Source organism: Anguilla anguilla, chromosome 1 (assembly GCF_013347855.1).
Source record: "Anguilla anguilla isolate fAngAng1 chromosome 1, fAngAng1.pri, whole genome shotgun sequence".
NCBI classification, from domain to species: domain Eukaryota; kingdom Metazoa; phylum Chordata; class Actinopteri; order Anguilliformes; family Anguillidae; genus Anguilla; species Anguilla anguilla.
The window spans coordinates 51,143,474-51,159,289 of NC_049201.1; the positions used below are offsets into that span (position 1 = coordinate 51,143,474).

Below are 15,816 nucleotides of genomic sequence, written 5' to 3' on the forward strand. Positions count from 1 at the left end.
AGACCTACCGCTGTTTCCTAACACTTGTCAAAATGCATTTATTAAATCTCAAAGAAATGCTCTACTTGTCAGTTGTCCAATCAATTACTTAATCATAAACAGCTGTTTCGCCTTCTTGTACTTTTTATGATGTGCTGTACTGTTCACCACCCCAACTCTTTTCGTATAATAATACATTATAAACCTGTTAAATGCACAGCCTTATATTTCAGAGTTCTGACAAATCATGACACCCATTATCTAAATTTTATTTCAGAATTTTTTATATTATTATTCCAAACCAAAATCAAAGCAGGAGCATTAAGTTTCCCTCTCTGCGGTAGAAGATTGAATGTCTCACAATTAATGGCTGATAGGGTGTGTCTTGCAGGATAATTACCTGAAAATGGAGTATCTACAGTTTCTCCAGTCTAATGAACCTGTTTTGGTTGGAAGAAGTTGCATCTTGGGAGCAATTGGTAGCCACGTGGGTGAAAATCACAGGTCAAATGACGCTGTCCAGCAGCTCGTGCGCAGGGTGCTTCTGAAGGCTGACAACGTGAGGGGTTAATGACTTGCAAAGCACATATTTGTTTAAGAAAATGAGCTGCTGCTTGGCACTGCTGTTTGTTTAGGCTGAGCCGAGAGGAGTGATAAAACACGAGGCCCGGCGCGGGGCGCGCTCTCCCACCTCTCCAGCGCATTTTATCACTGTGGGGAGGAATGTCATGACTGCGGCTCCACGTGGCGCAGCTAGGAGGGGAGAGGAGGCAGCGGGGCTCCCTGTCGGAGAGCGCAGGCCTTTCCAATTACCACGCTCCCTCCCGAGTGCTGACAGTAACAAGTCTTCCAGCCGCGCCGCGTGCATTCTCCACAAAACCGGCTCATCTCACTCACGAAAGTTTCGCTAATTATGCATCCCCCTTTCCATCTCCGCCGTTTTGACATAAATTATGCCTCCCCCTTTCCATCGCAGCTATTTTGACACAAATTGAAAACGACGTCTGGGCAACATTCGCGTTTTAAAAGTTTTATTGTGTAAGACTCTTTCGCTGGTGAACAACACACGGTTTTGTGCAGGTCACAGGCGGACAAATTGCTAAGTGCGTTTATAGTAAGGTTGCTGGGCTTCGCAAGGAGAGGGGGAGGCACCTTGTGAAAAATGTCAGCTCCTTATAAATCAACAGGACTGAAAAGAACGACAAGTTACTTAAAGACTTGTCAGAAACTGTAGACAAGCGACGGAGAAAAGATGTGCAGAAGACTGGGTGACGTAGTTTTTGATGGCTTACACTATAGCTTGTCGGTATGTTACCTCGTAAATCTCCGGTTCTGGTCACCACTTCAAACCACTAAAATGCAGTTTCCCTGTGTCATTTTCCAGTTGCCACTCCCCAGTTAGTGGTTAGTCAATACCATGACCATGAGTAAGGGTAGCTCCCCAAAAAGAGATTACCGCGCGGCGAGAGAGTTGTAGATGAATATCCCAGCAACACTTTCAAACTGCCAAGTCACTTTCACTGAAGACACGGTATTGCTCACGTATTTAAAAAAGAAAGAAGAGTTCCAGAGAAAAGTACAGACGGTGTTTTAATGTTAAGTTACAATTGCAATGGGCTGCCGTTTGCTCCGGAGGAAGCCCTTATTTCACTGAGTGGTTCGGGAATTGTCCGCACTCCCTCTGAGATTCAACCGTCAGCGTTCAGTTTTTCACCATCAGGAGTATCGCCTGATACTGCCAAGGAAAAAAAAAAAGAGACGAGGACTAGTCTGAAACTGCCTTGCGTTCACAATATGTTTCCAATTAGAGCAAACCACACTCTTTTAAGTTGTTTTTTTTTTCTTCCCCTTTGCAAGGCCATATGAACTAAGTGTAATTTTTCCCTTAAATACAGGTGCAATTCACTACCCCATTTTCCAAATTGATTGCACAGGTATACATACAGAATAGAATACCTACACTGCACCTGATGAAACCTAATATTTGTTAAAGCGTACAAGTCTAACCCCTGAAAAAAAGTTAAATATATTCACATTAAATGCTAAGCATACTTCATTGCAAAATGTGAAAAATGCAATATGAAAGTAGGTAATTATTGGCCATTGTATTTATCTCTACACAAATATTGTATAATATGTCATACTTTATACACACATTATAGAATATATTTTCTATAATGTGTGTGAATGACATCTACAGTATGAAAGTGGCAATGAGAAGATTATTGGAATATATGGCATATGTGAAACATTGATAAATTTCAAAGAAGAAATATTTCAAATAGAAAGTGGATCTGGAAAAGCAGGAAGGTTGCATGGACATTTGAAATATTCTCAGACAAAAACTCTCTTGACTTTCTTTCGGGAACCCCTCAGTGAATCTGTATCTAGCCAACTGCCGCTGAGCCTTGTGCATCTGCACATTTGCTTTCCTGACGGTCGCACCCCTAAGACACCTCTTTTCTGCCGGGCTTTTCCACCCCGAGGCAAGCAGAGCCCAGGGCAAGCGAATCCTTTAAGGCCAGCTATTATACTCCACAGCAGCTTGCAGTAGGTGTAATAATTTGCAGGTGTTGTTTTCACTTCGTAGTGAAGACTCTATGGGGTTGTCGGCTCTGCCTGTGATTTTTCTGGCTCGCGTACGCTGGACAACGCCCCTTTGTCTCCCGTCAAACTCTTGTGATTATTCTCTCTCTCCCTCGCTCACTCTCTCTTTCTGTGTGTGTCTGTGTGTCTGTGGGACTGTATGCATGTGAATGTGCTTGGGCATGTGAGTTTGCATATGTTTGTGTACTTTATGTTCTCAACAGTATTACCAAACACATCCTCTACAAAAGCCTAATGTTTTACCTGGCATCTTTGGAAAGACAACCATCCCTACATGCCAGGCTGTTGAAATGATCTCACAAGCACAGAAAATGATGTAAAAATGTACTTGCTATTATTTCAGTTCTGAATCGTTCTTGGTTAATATAATGACCAGTTGTCACAAAGCAACTCTAAGCGCCCACTGAGGTTCGCGTGTCAGGTTACGGCCTCGTGCCTGATGTTCTGTCACATGGCGGTGTTTTCTTCCGAAGGTGGGTAAGGGCCGTGTTTTTCCTGACCGGGCCTGGAAACGGGGCGCTCAGACGCGGTGCATAGCTGTGGCGGGAGAGAGTCTGCCTGGCGGACAGGAACAGGCATCCCCATAATGGCCGTGCGGTCTGCGGGGGCCGGCCGCGCTAACGTAAACGAGCCGAGCGGCTGGAGGGGTGGGAACGAGCCGCGCGCGCTCCAGCGGGAGGGTCGCCCCCCGGGGGCCGAGGAACCGCGCTGGAAGTCTTGGAGAAGGTGCAGGAAAGCGGCGCGGGGCGGAGAGGCGGGGGCCCGCGGTCGGGGGGGTGGGGGAGATGGAAAAGGAGGAAGGAGTCGGGGGGTTGACACGCGAGAGGCCGCAGAGCCGAGCACCATGTAATCTGGAGGTTTCCGCGATCGAGTGGCTCGATTCAGGCCCCATTAGAGCGCCGGAGCCCCTGTGCGGTCGGAGACGGCCGGCCTCGACGAGACGCCGCTAGCCATGATGTCAGCGTCAGAGCGGGAACTTTCCAAAACAAAGGGGGAGGCCTGCACAATTTTGGCAACAGCTGAGAGGGAGGTGAGAAAAACAACTCTCTTTTTTTTTTTCTAAAGGGAAGCGATGCAGAAGTTTGGGCGATGGCCAATCGGCAGCCTGGGATGCAACGAATCCCAGAGGGACAAGAAGGTGTAAAGCCACCAGACGATTCCGCTGCCCTGATAATAACAACAACAACAACAACAGCCAGAAGAGTCACCGATCAACAAACAGCCCCGTGATCTAGGCTCTGAACACAGGCATCATAGCACCCGTAATATCTTACAGAAAGATTGGACGCGACACTTCTCCTAACTGCCTCGCCGGAGGTTCAAAAATAAAGGTGTCACAATAGCTGGGGTGTGCATCCGTCCGGCCCTGAGCAAAACAGCAGACGGCGTTTGGAGGGTTTTTGTTGAGCAGCGTTGAGATGGGGGGATGAAGCCCAGGAGGTATTTGAGGAATGAGCACACTCCTAAAGGTGACACCGGCACTGAAGCGGATCGGAGTAAGAGCCAGGCAACATCAGGTGGGTGCTGCGCTTCGTCGGGTGATGAGGCTGGATTCGTGGGGGGGGGGTGGGGTGGGCGGGAGGGACTCTAATCAGCCGGAAACGGTGTCCTCAGAGGAGCACCGGAGCCTCAGCTGCCTGCAGATCCCCCGCTTCCTCTCTCCCTCACTCTCTCTCTCTTCCTCCTCTCTGCCACGGCACCCATGGCCTGGAACTCATTAGCGCCAGACTTTGGGGACGGGGCCCACAGCCCTGGTTACACTGCAGGGAGAGCGAGGTTTGCGGTGTACCCATCTCTCCCCCCCCTCCCAACCCCCCACCTCCCCGGAGATTTTTTTTGTGTTTTGTTTTGGAGGAATGGTAGAAAAATTTGCCGACGTGTGCGGCCCGGCGGTCCGCTTCCTTTAAAGCCTGCCTCTCTCATTGAGGGCCACGGTTGATTTTGAGATGGGTCCCACGTTGACTTACCACGCTCCTCCCCTTTGAGAGTCACATGACACATTCTGTCAAGATTTGACTAAACTTCTGACACGTTTAGTGAGGAACTACCACTCCCTTTTTTTGACAGTGATTCTCTTTCTGACATTTGAGTCAGAACTCATTTTTAATAATACCAGGGTTCACGTATCACAAATGACAACTGAATTACAATGAAACGGAACACTGGTTTTTGATATGTACTTGTTCTATTTTAAAATCTAAATTTCCCCAAGATAAGAGAAGTGGCATGAGGAATAATTTATACTGGAAGGAGTAGTGGTACTGATTGCACCTAATATTTCAATATGATTTTAATCAACATACAGAGCAAGAGGGAAGTCTGAGACCAAACTTAAGTCAGTCTCTTTAACCTCTGCTCCATTCACACGATTGCTTCACTGAAACCAAGAAAAATAAGTGCAATTCAGTACCGTCTGCACACAAACTGAGATACTTGGCCCGAATGATATTCCCCACAGATATCGCACTGAAAAATGAATAGTTTATGCATTAAATCATTGTGGGGGAAAGTATGCTAAATCATGGCAGAACAGAAGCAATCCAGTCTGGATCCATCGTGGAGCAATGAGTCGAATGACAGAAGTGCGTCAATGCAGTAGCCATTGCGCCATCACTCGGTGAATCACAGCAGAATTAGCATTCCGTGCCAAAAAGCACACAAATACCATAGCCTGGCGCTAACTGATGTGGCTTTGTGGAGAGGTACAATTCCAACTGTTTATGTGAGGACATAAATTGCTTTCACTTGAGCTGGTGAGCTGGTGAGCTGGCATCACGCGGCTCTTTGGCGGAGATGTTTTGTCAAAACCAAAAAAAACATTCCAAGGGTAGTATCAGTCAGACAACTCAGCCAGCTAACGGATAATCCTAAGCCACTGTTAAGGAGAAGCTGGTGAAAAAAATTTCCATGTGATGTTTTATAGTAGGTATCAAGCGCTCACATGCACAATTGAGCATTCCAAACCATGCCCTTTAAGCCCAGAGTAAAACCTCCTATTCTGGTAAAGGACGTGGTATAGTTGCAGCAAGGCGGCCAAAAACGGCCTTCGTTTTTGTAGATCACTTCCTGGTCTCGTTTTTTCCTTTGTCTGATGTCATTCCATGTGCCGATTTGTTAAATTGTTGTGTTATAAAAAATATAATATTTAAATATTCTGTGGATGAATTAGAGACAGTTTGCATCACTGCCGAGTCACTGTGCATCACTGTATCTCATGCGCTTAGTGGATGATCCGAACCTGGCCAAGACTTCATGCCCATATAAGGGTCCCCCCTTTTCCCTACTGCGCAGTCTCTGGCTCCAATTTGTACAACAAGGGGGAACAAGAACTGCACTTGAGTGGTTTCAAAAACTCTTTTCGTGAGCCCAGGGAAACTCAATGGGTGACGTCACATTCACTTTGTCCATATTTGTTCTACAGTCTAGAGTTGTAGTAGAATGCAACTGTACAGGCCTGAGTTTTCAACTGTAGTGAATGGAGAAACCCGTGTTTAAAAAAAGCCAGTACCTCTCTGATCACTGAAAGACACCATTAATCATGTTGAAAACATTTTAAGAGTTTATCAATGGTATATCAAATTGTGTTTTTGGACTAAAATTAAACTCAAACAAAACAAGAGATGATACTCACATTTATGATGCTTAAATTAAGAAACATAAAAAAGTGAGCTCATAAACATGCATGATTAAACTGTACATCGATATGTTCTCAAGAAGTTTATTCACATGATTTGTGGTGTCCTTACTCAGTCATATGTGGCAGAAAGGGTTTTTAATGTTTTTTTTATTTGTTCAATGAAAAAAATGAAGTGCTTTTAAAATGACTTAAATGAAATGCTGTCATCGGTAGCATGGCAAGCTTCATCATCTTGAAATAGAGGGTTGGGGTTCTATAGTTGCAGAACAGTTGTGCATGTCTGCTGTCATACACATCTTAATTATATCTAATTTATACTTTAATTAGCTTTTAAAGGCTACCCTTTTTACTGGACCAACATGATGGAACCATGGAACAAAAACAGAAGCTATTCTACATAAAAATAGCATGTGGCAAATTTATTTGTACTGAAGGATTATTAAATGTATCATGTTGAGATCAGGGATATTCAAAATGAATGATGTATGATTAATAATCTTACAGCGCACAAAGGTCTCGTACTTGAATCCTTGAACAAACCAAGATGTATAAACAATCTGACGAAAATGGCAAGCAGTGAAAAGAGCTCTCTGTGCGACTGTTGTGGTGAGGGTGACGTGCACCGTTTAACCTCTGCCAAGCACAATAACCAAGGATGATGGTCCTGCGTGATGCTAATTGTGTCAATATGTGTGACGGTGGTCCACCACGACCTTGTGTGGCAAAAGTCTGGCTCTCAGCCTTCAGCAATGAATACAACTCTCACACACACACACATATACACACACACACGCACACACACACACATGCACGCACGCACGCACGCACACGAACACACACACACACACACACACACACACACACACACACACAATCGTGAAGTTTTCAAGCCGCAAGGAGGCCGACAGGTTCTGTCGAAGCAGTGAGAAACCACTTTGGAATGAATGCCAACACGCCCTGGCTACGGGTCATTTACAATAATCAACCAGCACAGCCAGACCATTCAAGTTGGCACCCGCACAATGGTGTGAGGACTCATGCGGACCCCCTTCAATCCCAGCACACATAAGACAACCCAACCCCGAGGTCTGGTTTTGTAGCTTCGCAGAGCCTGCAATGTGCAATCAAATGGGTTTAATGAAGCCATTTGGCAGTAATACCTGATAAACTGCCAACCTTGAACATTTTTTTCGAAGAATACAATGCATGGTCATACGTTTTCAGCCTGGTACAAGCTTAATCCCAGATTCATTAGCAAAGGTGCCATCAATCCGTTTTGTAAAATGGGAGGGTTGGTGAGTCACCATACTGCCAGGCTGCAGTTTCAACATTCGGGGGACAGCTGTGGTGTTGTCAAGGGGAAATGAAAGGTGTTAAGGTTAATAGAAGAACAACAGACGATACCTGCACCACGGGATGTCCTCCAGACAAGGCCTTGACTGCCCCCCGGCTGCCCTCTGTCTCGTAGTGGGCACGGTGATGGGATTTGGGCTGCACCTCAATCTGAAGGGTGTACGGGCCGGAGCAGGATGGCAGCTGCCAATCAAGAGCAGGCAAGGAGGGGCTGCAGTGGAAAAAAGGGAAAAGAGTATAGATACATGAAAACACATGCGTGCATGGAGTATGTGCCTATGTGTGCGTGTACATCTGCTGTTTGTGGTGTGGATTCAATCAATAAGCTCTTAACTTTGACTTACCAATAAATTCAACTGTTACTTTCTTCTTCAGAATCTAAGTTTTTCTAAGTTTGCTAAGCACCAAAATTAAGTAGCCAGATTCAAATGTATTTCTAAGGACAAACTCTGAGACAAAACTTAGTATCACTTTATGAGCTGAAAAATATCAATAATAACAATAAATATGGTGAAAATTACAGTGAGAACTATAGTTGTCCTACAGAATGCCACAGAATAAACTTCAGATTGCAGCTCAGTGGTCAAAGAGAATTCCTTGTCATGCCATGGCTGGGAAAACATTCAGGGAAAACAAACCCTCCTAAGTAAATATTCTACTGTCCCGGATATCTGTTCAGCGTGAGCATGTGTGCAGACAAAATATCCCACTGCCGTATCCCAGCTCCCAGTGTGTTCGCTGACCCAAAATGAACCAATTTCCCGTCTTGTTCATTGCCCCATTCGGAGAGTGACATCACTTCGGTGACAGAGAGGGGATCAGCTTGCAGGCGCAAGGTAATGCAATTATCCCACCGAACCTTTTCCTCTGCCTGCCTGTCACTATCACTTCCTGTTAGAGATTATCTTCATCAAACACTTGATTTCCTACAGGAAAGTGTGCCAGTGCGAGAACAAAAAAAGACCAAAACCTAAGGAGACAAAGCAAATTTAAAAGAAACTGTGTCATAAAAAAGGTCAAGCCAGTAACTGTGTGTATGTGTGTGTGTGTGTGTGTGTGTGTGTGTGTGTGTGTGTATGTGCGTGTGTGTATATGCATGTGTGTGTGCGCGCGCACGCTCGCACATAGGTGCGTACGTGCATGTGTGTGTCCATGTCTGTGTGTTTGTGGGTTCGTTTCTATGGAAACCTGAACACATACGCCGCTCCTCCCTGAAAATATGAATTATGACATGTTTTGATCTTCAAAGAAAATCCTTTCTGGAAGCAAACAGTGACTTAGCCGCGACTGCTGCACTTGCTCCAGCCTTTGAAGATACAACAACATTACTTTGCGATAAACAAACAGGTCTAATTTTGGTCAAAAAAGAACATAGGATGCAGTAAAAAAAAAATTCCTGTGTGACCGAAATGATCTCTCCTGTCTGGGAACCAGGGGGCAGACCTTGAGCTGGATACAGCAGCATCCATTAATCATGAAAAAGCATAAACACATTCCAGGTTCATTGTTGCTCTCAGGAACGCTGTGTGCAAATGCTGAAACATTATTTACAGTAGTCCTACACAGCAGCTAATTTAAAAATAAATATGTTGTTTGTGTTCTAATTTTAACGTGGGGCAATTCTTTTGAAAGATTAGTATTTCACTTTTCTGTTCAGCATTTTGACTTTGAGTGCGCTTCTTGATTTGTCCCAGAAAACCTCAAGTAATAAAATACATGCACACATGTACTAGATTACGTGATATTTTCTGGGACACATCAAGAATTGTACTCAGATTCAAAAAATGTTGAATAAAGCTAAGGCCACCCACACACTTTGCCTATGCTATGTGTTATAAGTAAATGCTTTGGGGTTTAATGCTTGAGTAAAGTCTCCCTCCTTACCTGATGTAAGGCTTTGGTTTGGACCAAGGGTAGGGGTGCTGCGGGACATCCAGGAACCCCCCGCAGTAATTCTCCTTCTTGAAAGGCAGGCGGTGGGCGGGGTAGTCATCCTGCCCCGCCTCCCCTGGGCCGGGCTCCTCCTGGCCCGGCTCCACCTTCAGGCTCATGGCGGGGCTGTGCTCCAGGCTGGTCTTACGGGACTTCACCGGCACGCTGTCGCCGAGGTCCACTATGCCGTCGGTGGTGAGGGCGTTGATGGCGGCCACGATGGCCGAGTTGGTGTACTGGTTGGTGTTGGCCAGCCAGGACTCGTCTGGCACGCTGACCCTGGGGGAGCCCTGGGGGGAGGCGGTGGGCGAGTGGCCGGGCGAGTACGAGGGGTGCCTGCAGGGGGCGCCGTTGAAGCTGTACTTCCTCTTCCCGTTGCAGGGGGAGCTGGGCCGGGAGCCGCGTGGGGGGGCCGGCCAGTTCTCCTCGGCGACGCTGGTGCGGGGGGAGGTGGAGGGGGAGTGACGGGGGGAGCCGGCGTGGGTGCAGGAGTGGAGGGAGGAGGAGCCCTTGGGAGAGACGCAGGGCGACTGCCAGGGCGAGTTCTGGGGCGAGTTGTCGTAGTTGTAGGAGTAGCCCGACTCGTAGGACGAGGCCTCTGAGTTGCAGCTGCGCGAGGACAGGCTGCTGGCGGGGCTCAGGCAGCTGGGGTCGCGGTAGCCGTCGGCGTTGGGCAGCGTGAGCGTGACGATGGAGTTGACCCGCTTGGCGATGGGGAGGGTGCTCTCCTCCATCTCGTCCTCGGGGAACTGGCCGTAGGCCGTGATCTCGATCCGTGGGCTCTCCAGGGCCGGGGCCCCGTTCGGACGGAGGTTGGGGGTCAGGTAGTAACCGGAGGCCCCGCTGTTGTCGTGGAGACTGTAGCCATCCTGGTGACAGGAGGACACGGGGATGATGGAGCTGGACTGCAGGTTGTGGTACTGCGTGGACAGACAGGGGTTTCCCATGCTGATCGGCAGAGAGAGGGTGACATTGGGTGTGTAGCTATATGCATCTGGAAGACAAAAACGAGGTGGAGGGTTATGTCACTCTTATGAACCTGCTACGAAGGCATTTTAACCTTTTATGGACACTCGTCATAATGTCTCCCCCAAACAAGCTCAGCTGCCACAAAACCACTTTTGTGTGTGACTGGTGAAGGCCACCTTATAAGACTGTGGAAGAACAATGGACAACTGAAAACGCAAGAGCAACTCAATCTGTTGATGCATACACTTCAAGCACACCCTAGTGAGCACACCTGACCCTGACAGTTTGGATTGAGAGCTTCACTTTTGTTCTTGCTGAGTAGATTACCGGTTTCCTCCACGCAAGCAGACAGATTTCCAAGCTGGGATTGTGATTAAACCTGTACGTTTATATGGCTGGACTCGAAGGGGACATCAGCTTCTCTCATACTGCCAGGTGAAGACTTTTCAAGACTCTAAAGTTTGCAACAAGCAATAAATGACATCTGAAAACTGTGTTATGTGGCACACTGTAAATATGTTTTTTTTAATGTTACAACAGATCACTGTGCCAAACAGCCTTCACTCTAAATGAAGATGTAAAGTTTATAGGTTTTCATGCAGAGCTCTATATTAAATGTTTTTTGTTATTTGTCCATGCTGATTACAGGGATTAAATATAGGAATAAAGATTATCACTGTTATGACAACTTCTAATAAGGAACAGTTTAGCATTACAGTTGGGTAACTAGGTGCAATAAAAAGGCTGGCAGTTCAAATATAAAGTGGGCCACTTTTATCAGTAAACTTTTTTAAACAACATATGTTACCTTCAAAATAAATATCCGACATAGTAAATCTTTAATATGAAGGCCTTTATATTTGCACTACTGTATGTAGTGACCTATTGGCTAAAGGTATTTGACCAAATACCTTTAGCCAATGTAAACCAAATGGTAAATGTAATGCAGTATTGCAACAGGTTGCATACAGTTGCAACTCACAATATAATATTACGGTCAGGTTATAGATTTGTTAAAAATAGAGATCACCAAGTGAAATGACTCATCTGTCACACAACACAGAATGCGTGGGCAGACGATCTAAAATTAGTCAATGACGGCCAATTTCCACAACAGTTTGCTATCATATACAGGCACTATTTATTATTAAATGTGGAAGCAGAAGTAAAGAATGTTTAAAACATCCAAATAAATGGAAAATGCAGAAATGTAGCAGAAGCAATGAAACAAGGCTCAGTGTTTCTATCATGAGTGCTCAGGTTTCACAGACTCCAGGCCCAATCCTTACACCAGCATCACTTACTAGTTTACTCGAAGAGGTACAGAGGCACAGCATACATTTATAAATTAGCCTGGGCTTCCAAATCACACCAGCGGGTACACATTCTCCAGTACAATTATGTTTTTTTTACCACAGTGCAGCTCAAAACATTGCTTCTCCCCTCACAGATAACTACACTTTTGTCCAAAAGCATAAAATACAAGAGCGTACTGAGATGCCCTATACTGTATGAATGAACAACCTGTTGCCTTTGCATACAGCTACATGATTCAGTTACGTCAATACCACTTCCCTTTACAGACCTTGCTTGCCGGGTTCCGCTCCTCGATTGTACTCAAACAGAAAGTTAAAATCAAATTCTTGCTCTTCAGGCAACGAGGACATCTTCTGGGCCTTGGGACTTGTCTGTTCTCAACAGTGTCAGCTAAGTGGATTTCACTTCACCAGCTTGACAAAGTGGTGAAGTGAAATCCGGGTTCTTGATGGGTTCTTCCTAGAGTCCCCTCCGCATGCAGGCATGCCACAGCTCACGCCACCCAGAGACGGAGGAAGTAAGGGTTGGCTGCGAGGTGCTGCGTTTTGGGGGGTTTTGTGAACCCTGCGTTCACTTTAGACTGTCTGTCGCCGGCTGCCTGCGTAACACATGCACGCACCCACATTTATGGGTTTGCGCTCCCTCTTCAACTTTCACTCGCTCATCCTGCCTCTGCAGACGCATGACGTCACATTTCCGGGTCTGCAAAGAAATTTTTTTTTTTAAAAACCACGGAAGACACGAGATGGCGAAAAGGATAAGCTGTCTGTGACAGCGTCGGTTTTGAAAAGAAAAGAAGACACAAACCATGTTGCAAACAGCACATGAGAAAAAGGAAAAGTAGACTGCAAAGCTTATATCTGTGCAGCCATGATAATAACAGCCAACAAAATCACATGAAGCCATCAGACATTTACTATCACCAAGCCATATCTGCTACAATGCCCAGCATGAGGGACTCCATTTTTATTATAAACACACAGTTTAAAATGAGCTACCAGCAAACCACCGTATACGCAGCACATACGCCGTCATAAGCAGCTGACCAGTGCATCGTAAATTATATCAAGCTTTCATCTTTCAGCGCAGCGCTGCTCAGAATGTGGTTTGAGCTTGCGCAAACAACTTTGTGCCCGAGCACAGCCAGCAACCAGACTTAAAGCGTTTCAAAGACATCAGCTTGGTGGCATCCCCAGAGTGCCTTTTGCACGTGTCTGTGGAGTCTGCTGGCATTGGTCAGGCCGGCCAAGCCAGGGGAAACCTCAGAAGTAGATGCCCATGCTGTCTGAAGTCTCAGCGAAGTTAATCATGGCCGTCTGGCTGCGGTACGGGCAGAGCCAGCCGCAGAGGGGGAGAGAAAGAGAGGGTTGGGGTTTGGAGGCTTGGGGGGGGCTGGCGAGGGGGGCAAACAAATTGCTGCAGTCAGCACACTGGTAATAACGAGAGATGGTGTGTCTCCACCAGTCTTAGGAGCGCACGTTTACCACTGTTTATGTCTGCTATCAATTACAAAAATCTTGCAAGTCAACATTTGCGGTGACTGAAATGAATAATACTAATCCAAGCTCCCAACCCCGCAAGAACAAAAAAAAAAAAAAAAGTTCCAAATCCGCAAAGCCCGTGGCACCAGCATAGAAGCTTAGGGCCCATGGGATAATGCCACATGAAGTATGTGTATCTGGGTGATGATGCTAGTAACCCTAATTATAATGTGTTCACTGTGAAAGCGCAGAACTGGGCACTGATACAGGGCCTAATGACACACCCACTACAAAAATGCACTCAAGGGTGACAAGAGGGTGGATATATTTTAACTTATGTTCTTGATCTTACAATCTACAGTATATCAATAGAGCTATACCATTTTTCACGCTTGATAGTGAGAGCAACAGCACTGACAATTATTTGGCCTGACACATAAAATTTATAACACCACATCTATAATTAGTTATTAATGGGTGACTGGCAAGTGTTCCCTTCCAATCAATAATAATAATAATAATAATAATTGAATTCAATAAATGAAAATTAAAGCAAAATGATGCTTCATATCCTGATGTCTGGAGGAGGAGTGTTTTATGCAAATGAACTTTTCTTTAGTAGGTAGCTATTTGCTCTAATAATAATAATAATAATAATAATAATAATAATAATAATAAAAAGAATAATAATAATATAATAATAATAATAATAATAAATATGATTATTATTATTAGTAGTAGTAGTAGTAGTAGTATTGCTATTGTTATTATTATTATAAAAATTATTAAAGCTAACTTATGTCGTACAGTAGGTCCGTAGCAAAAAAACAAAAAAAGAACATTTGCATCAAACACCCCTCCCTCAGACAATGCGCAGAACAACATCAACATATGAGAATGTAATTTTGTTTTTATTTAACTTTCCTTGGGATTTCCTTGGGACTGTGAAAGGCCTAGGATATAACAAAACGATTCCTAAAGCTCTTGAAAATAATGTCACTGATTACATTATGCATAATCTTTTGCAAATCCTTAGAACTTTGTGGAAAGTGAAAATGCCAGATGTTGACCTAATGTAATATTTGGAAGAACAGGAGGCATGGTTTAATAAACGTCAGTGAAGGCGGCTTCGGGAGCCACTCCTACTCCACCCTTATTAGTCTGAAGTTAGCAAGTGCAGGCGCAAATGATACCCTCTTTCACCAAGAAGGCCAAACTTTGTCCACTTGCCACAATGCTATTACTCTGCACTATGTAGTGTTATCAAAACACACAAAAGGAAAATCAATTGTAACAAACACTTGAGCAGTAGTAGTCTAAATAAGTACAGTAGCAGCTCACAAACTCGGGCACCGGGCTAAACGCTGAACAAACATTCAAAGGAGACACCTATTGGCGATTACCTGAAGGGTAGACCTCGCACTAATAAAAGCACAGCATCATGCAAATAGAGGGGATTCGCTCTTTCCCGACGCTTACCATTTAAATTTACTATTTTGTGATTGGCTAAAGTAACCTACACGAATCTAACATTAATATTACAGCGAAAACGCAAAGTATTGTCCGGATGGAAAATTATTGAAAAACAAAACAAAGTAGACTAACACTGAATAAATTAAACCACCATACAAGGAGAAAGAGTGGGTTACCTTCCTCAGCAGATTTCATGTTGGTGGCGAGAGGCGCGATCAAATGCAGTCCCGTTTCTTTTCCTCCGGCTGAAGGGACGAGCGATCCGAAGTTGAACTTTGAAAAGACTTGCAGGCAGCTGTTCTGCATCCAACTTGTAGCAGGTTTACTCTTGGTATGGTGACGATGATAATTTACCAAATAATAGTATTTTCAAAGCATGCTACTCACTTGTAAAAACATTAATAAATAAAAAGAAATGGAAAAAAAGAAACGAAAACATTGATGATATTATAAAAATAAAAAAATAAAAACCCAAAACATCGGTTATGCAGGAATAAACACAATGTAAATATCTAAAATAAAAGAGAAAATCCCAACTCTTACTGGAAGCGGTCTATTTACGCATTAAATCCAAAAGGCAACGAAAAAGATATTAAATGTGAACACGAGGGACCTTTGCACGGCTTCTTAAGTTAAGTTATGTAAAATACAGAATGGCTGTCCCTTTTTCTTTCAGACAGGGAATGGTTTACTGTGTTTTGCTGTCCCGGGCGATATAGTGCTCGAGATTTCCAGAGACTCTACGTGACGCAGAGCTTGTCAGGAGAGCAGACGGCTTCCTTTTTAAAGCTGGAAAACACCTCCAGCTCAGAGTACCGCCCCTCAAAGCATGACGTTATTGCCTCACTGCCAAGCTCCTCACTGGTTTAAAGACTGAACGCCTCGAGACTGCGCGAGCCTTTCCGCCAAGGGATTCCAGCTGCAGACGTGGGATCTCGGCGGGCGGAGCGCTCAAGGCAACCTGTTTGTTTTGAAGATCAGAGGTTTTTCCCATTTTTTTTGCTTTTTTGTTTGTTATGCTCTCGAATATTCGATTAATATGCTGTCAAATATAAAAAGTGATCATTT

At 44.8% G+C, this 15,816-nt stretch overlaps 1 protein-coding gene across 3 annotated transcripts in view; it reads right to left on the reverse strand.

The window, feature by feature from the left end:
- nfatc1 (nuclear factor of activated T cells 1) overlaps positions 1 to 15,516 on the reverse strand; it is a 75,271-nt gene extending 59,755 nt beyond the window's left edge. For 2 of the 3 annotated variants that reach the window (XM_035379176.1, XM_035379157.1), the window contains exons 1-3: positions 14,925 to 15,516; positions 9,461 to 10,502; positions 7,628 to 7,787 (exon numbers count right to left, since the gene is read on the reverse strand). In XM_035379176.1, coding sequence (XP_035235067.1) covers positions 7,628 to 7,787; positions 9,461 to 10,502; positions 14,925 to 15,054 — 1,332 coding nt within the window. In that variant the 5' untranslated portion in view covers positions 15,055 to 15,516. Of the gene's footprint in view, positions 1 to 7,627; positions 7,788 to 9,460; positions 10,503 to 12,062; positions 12,496 to 14,924 lie in introns of those variants that run through there. The other variant, XM_035379166.1, reaches the window with a different exon arrangement.
- Between the last annotated feature and the right edge of the window lie 300 nt (positions 15,517 to 15,816).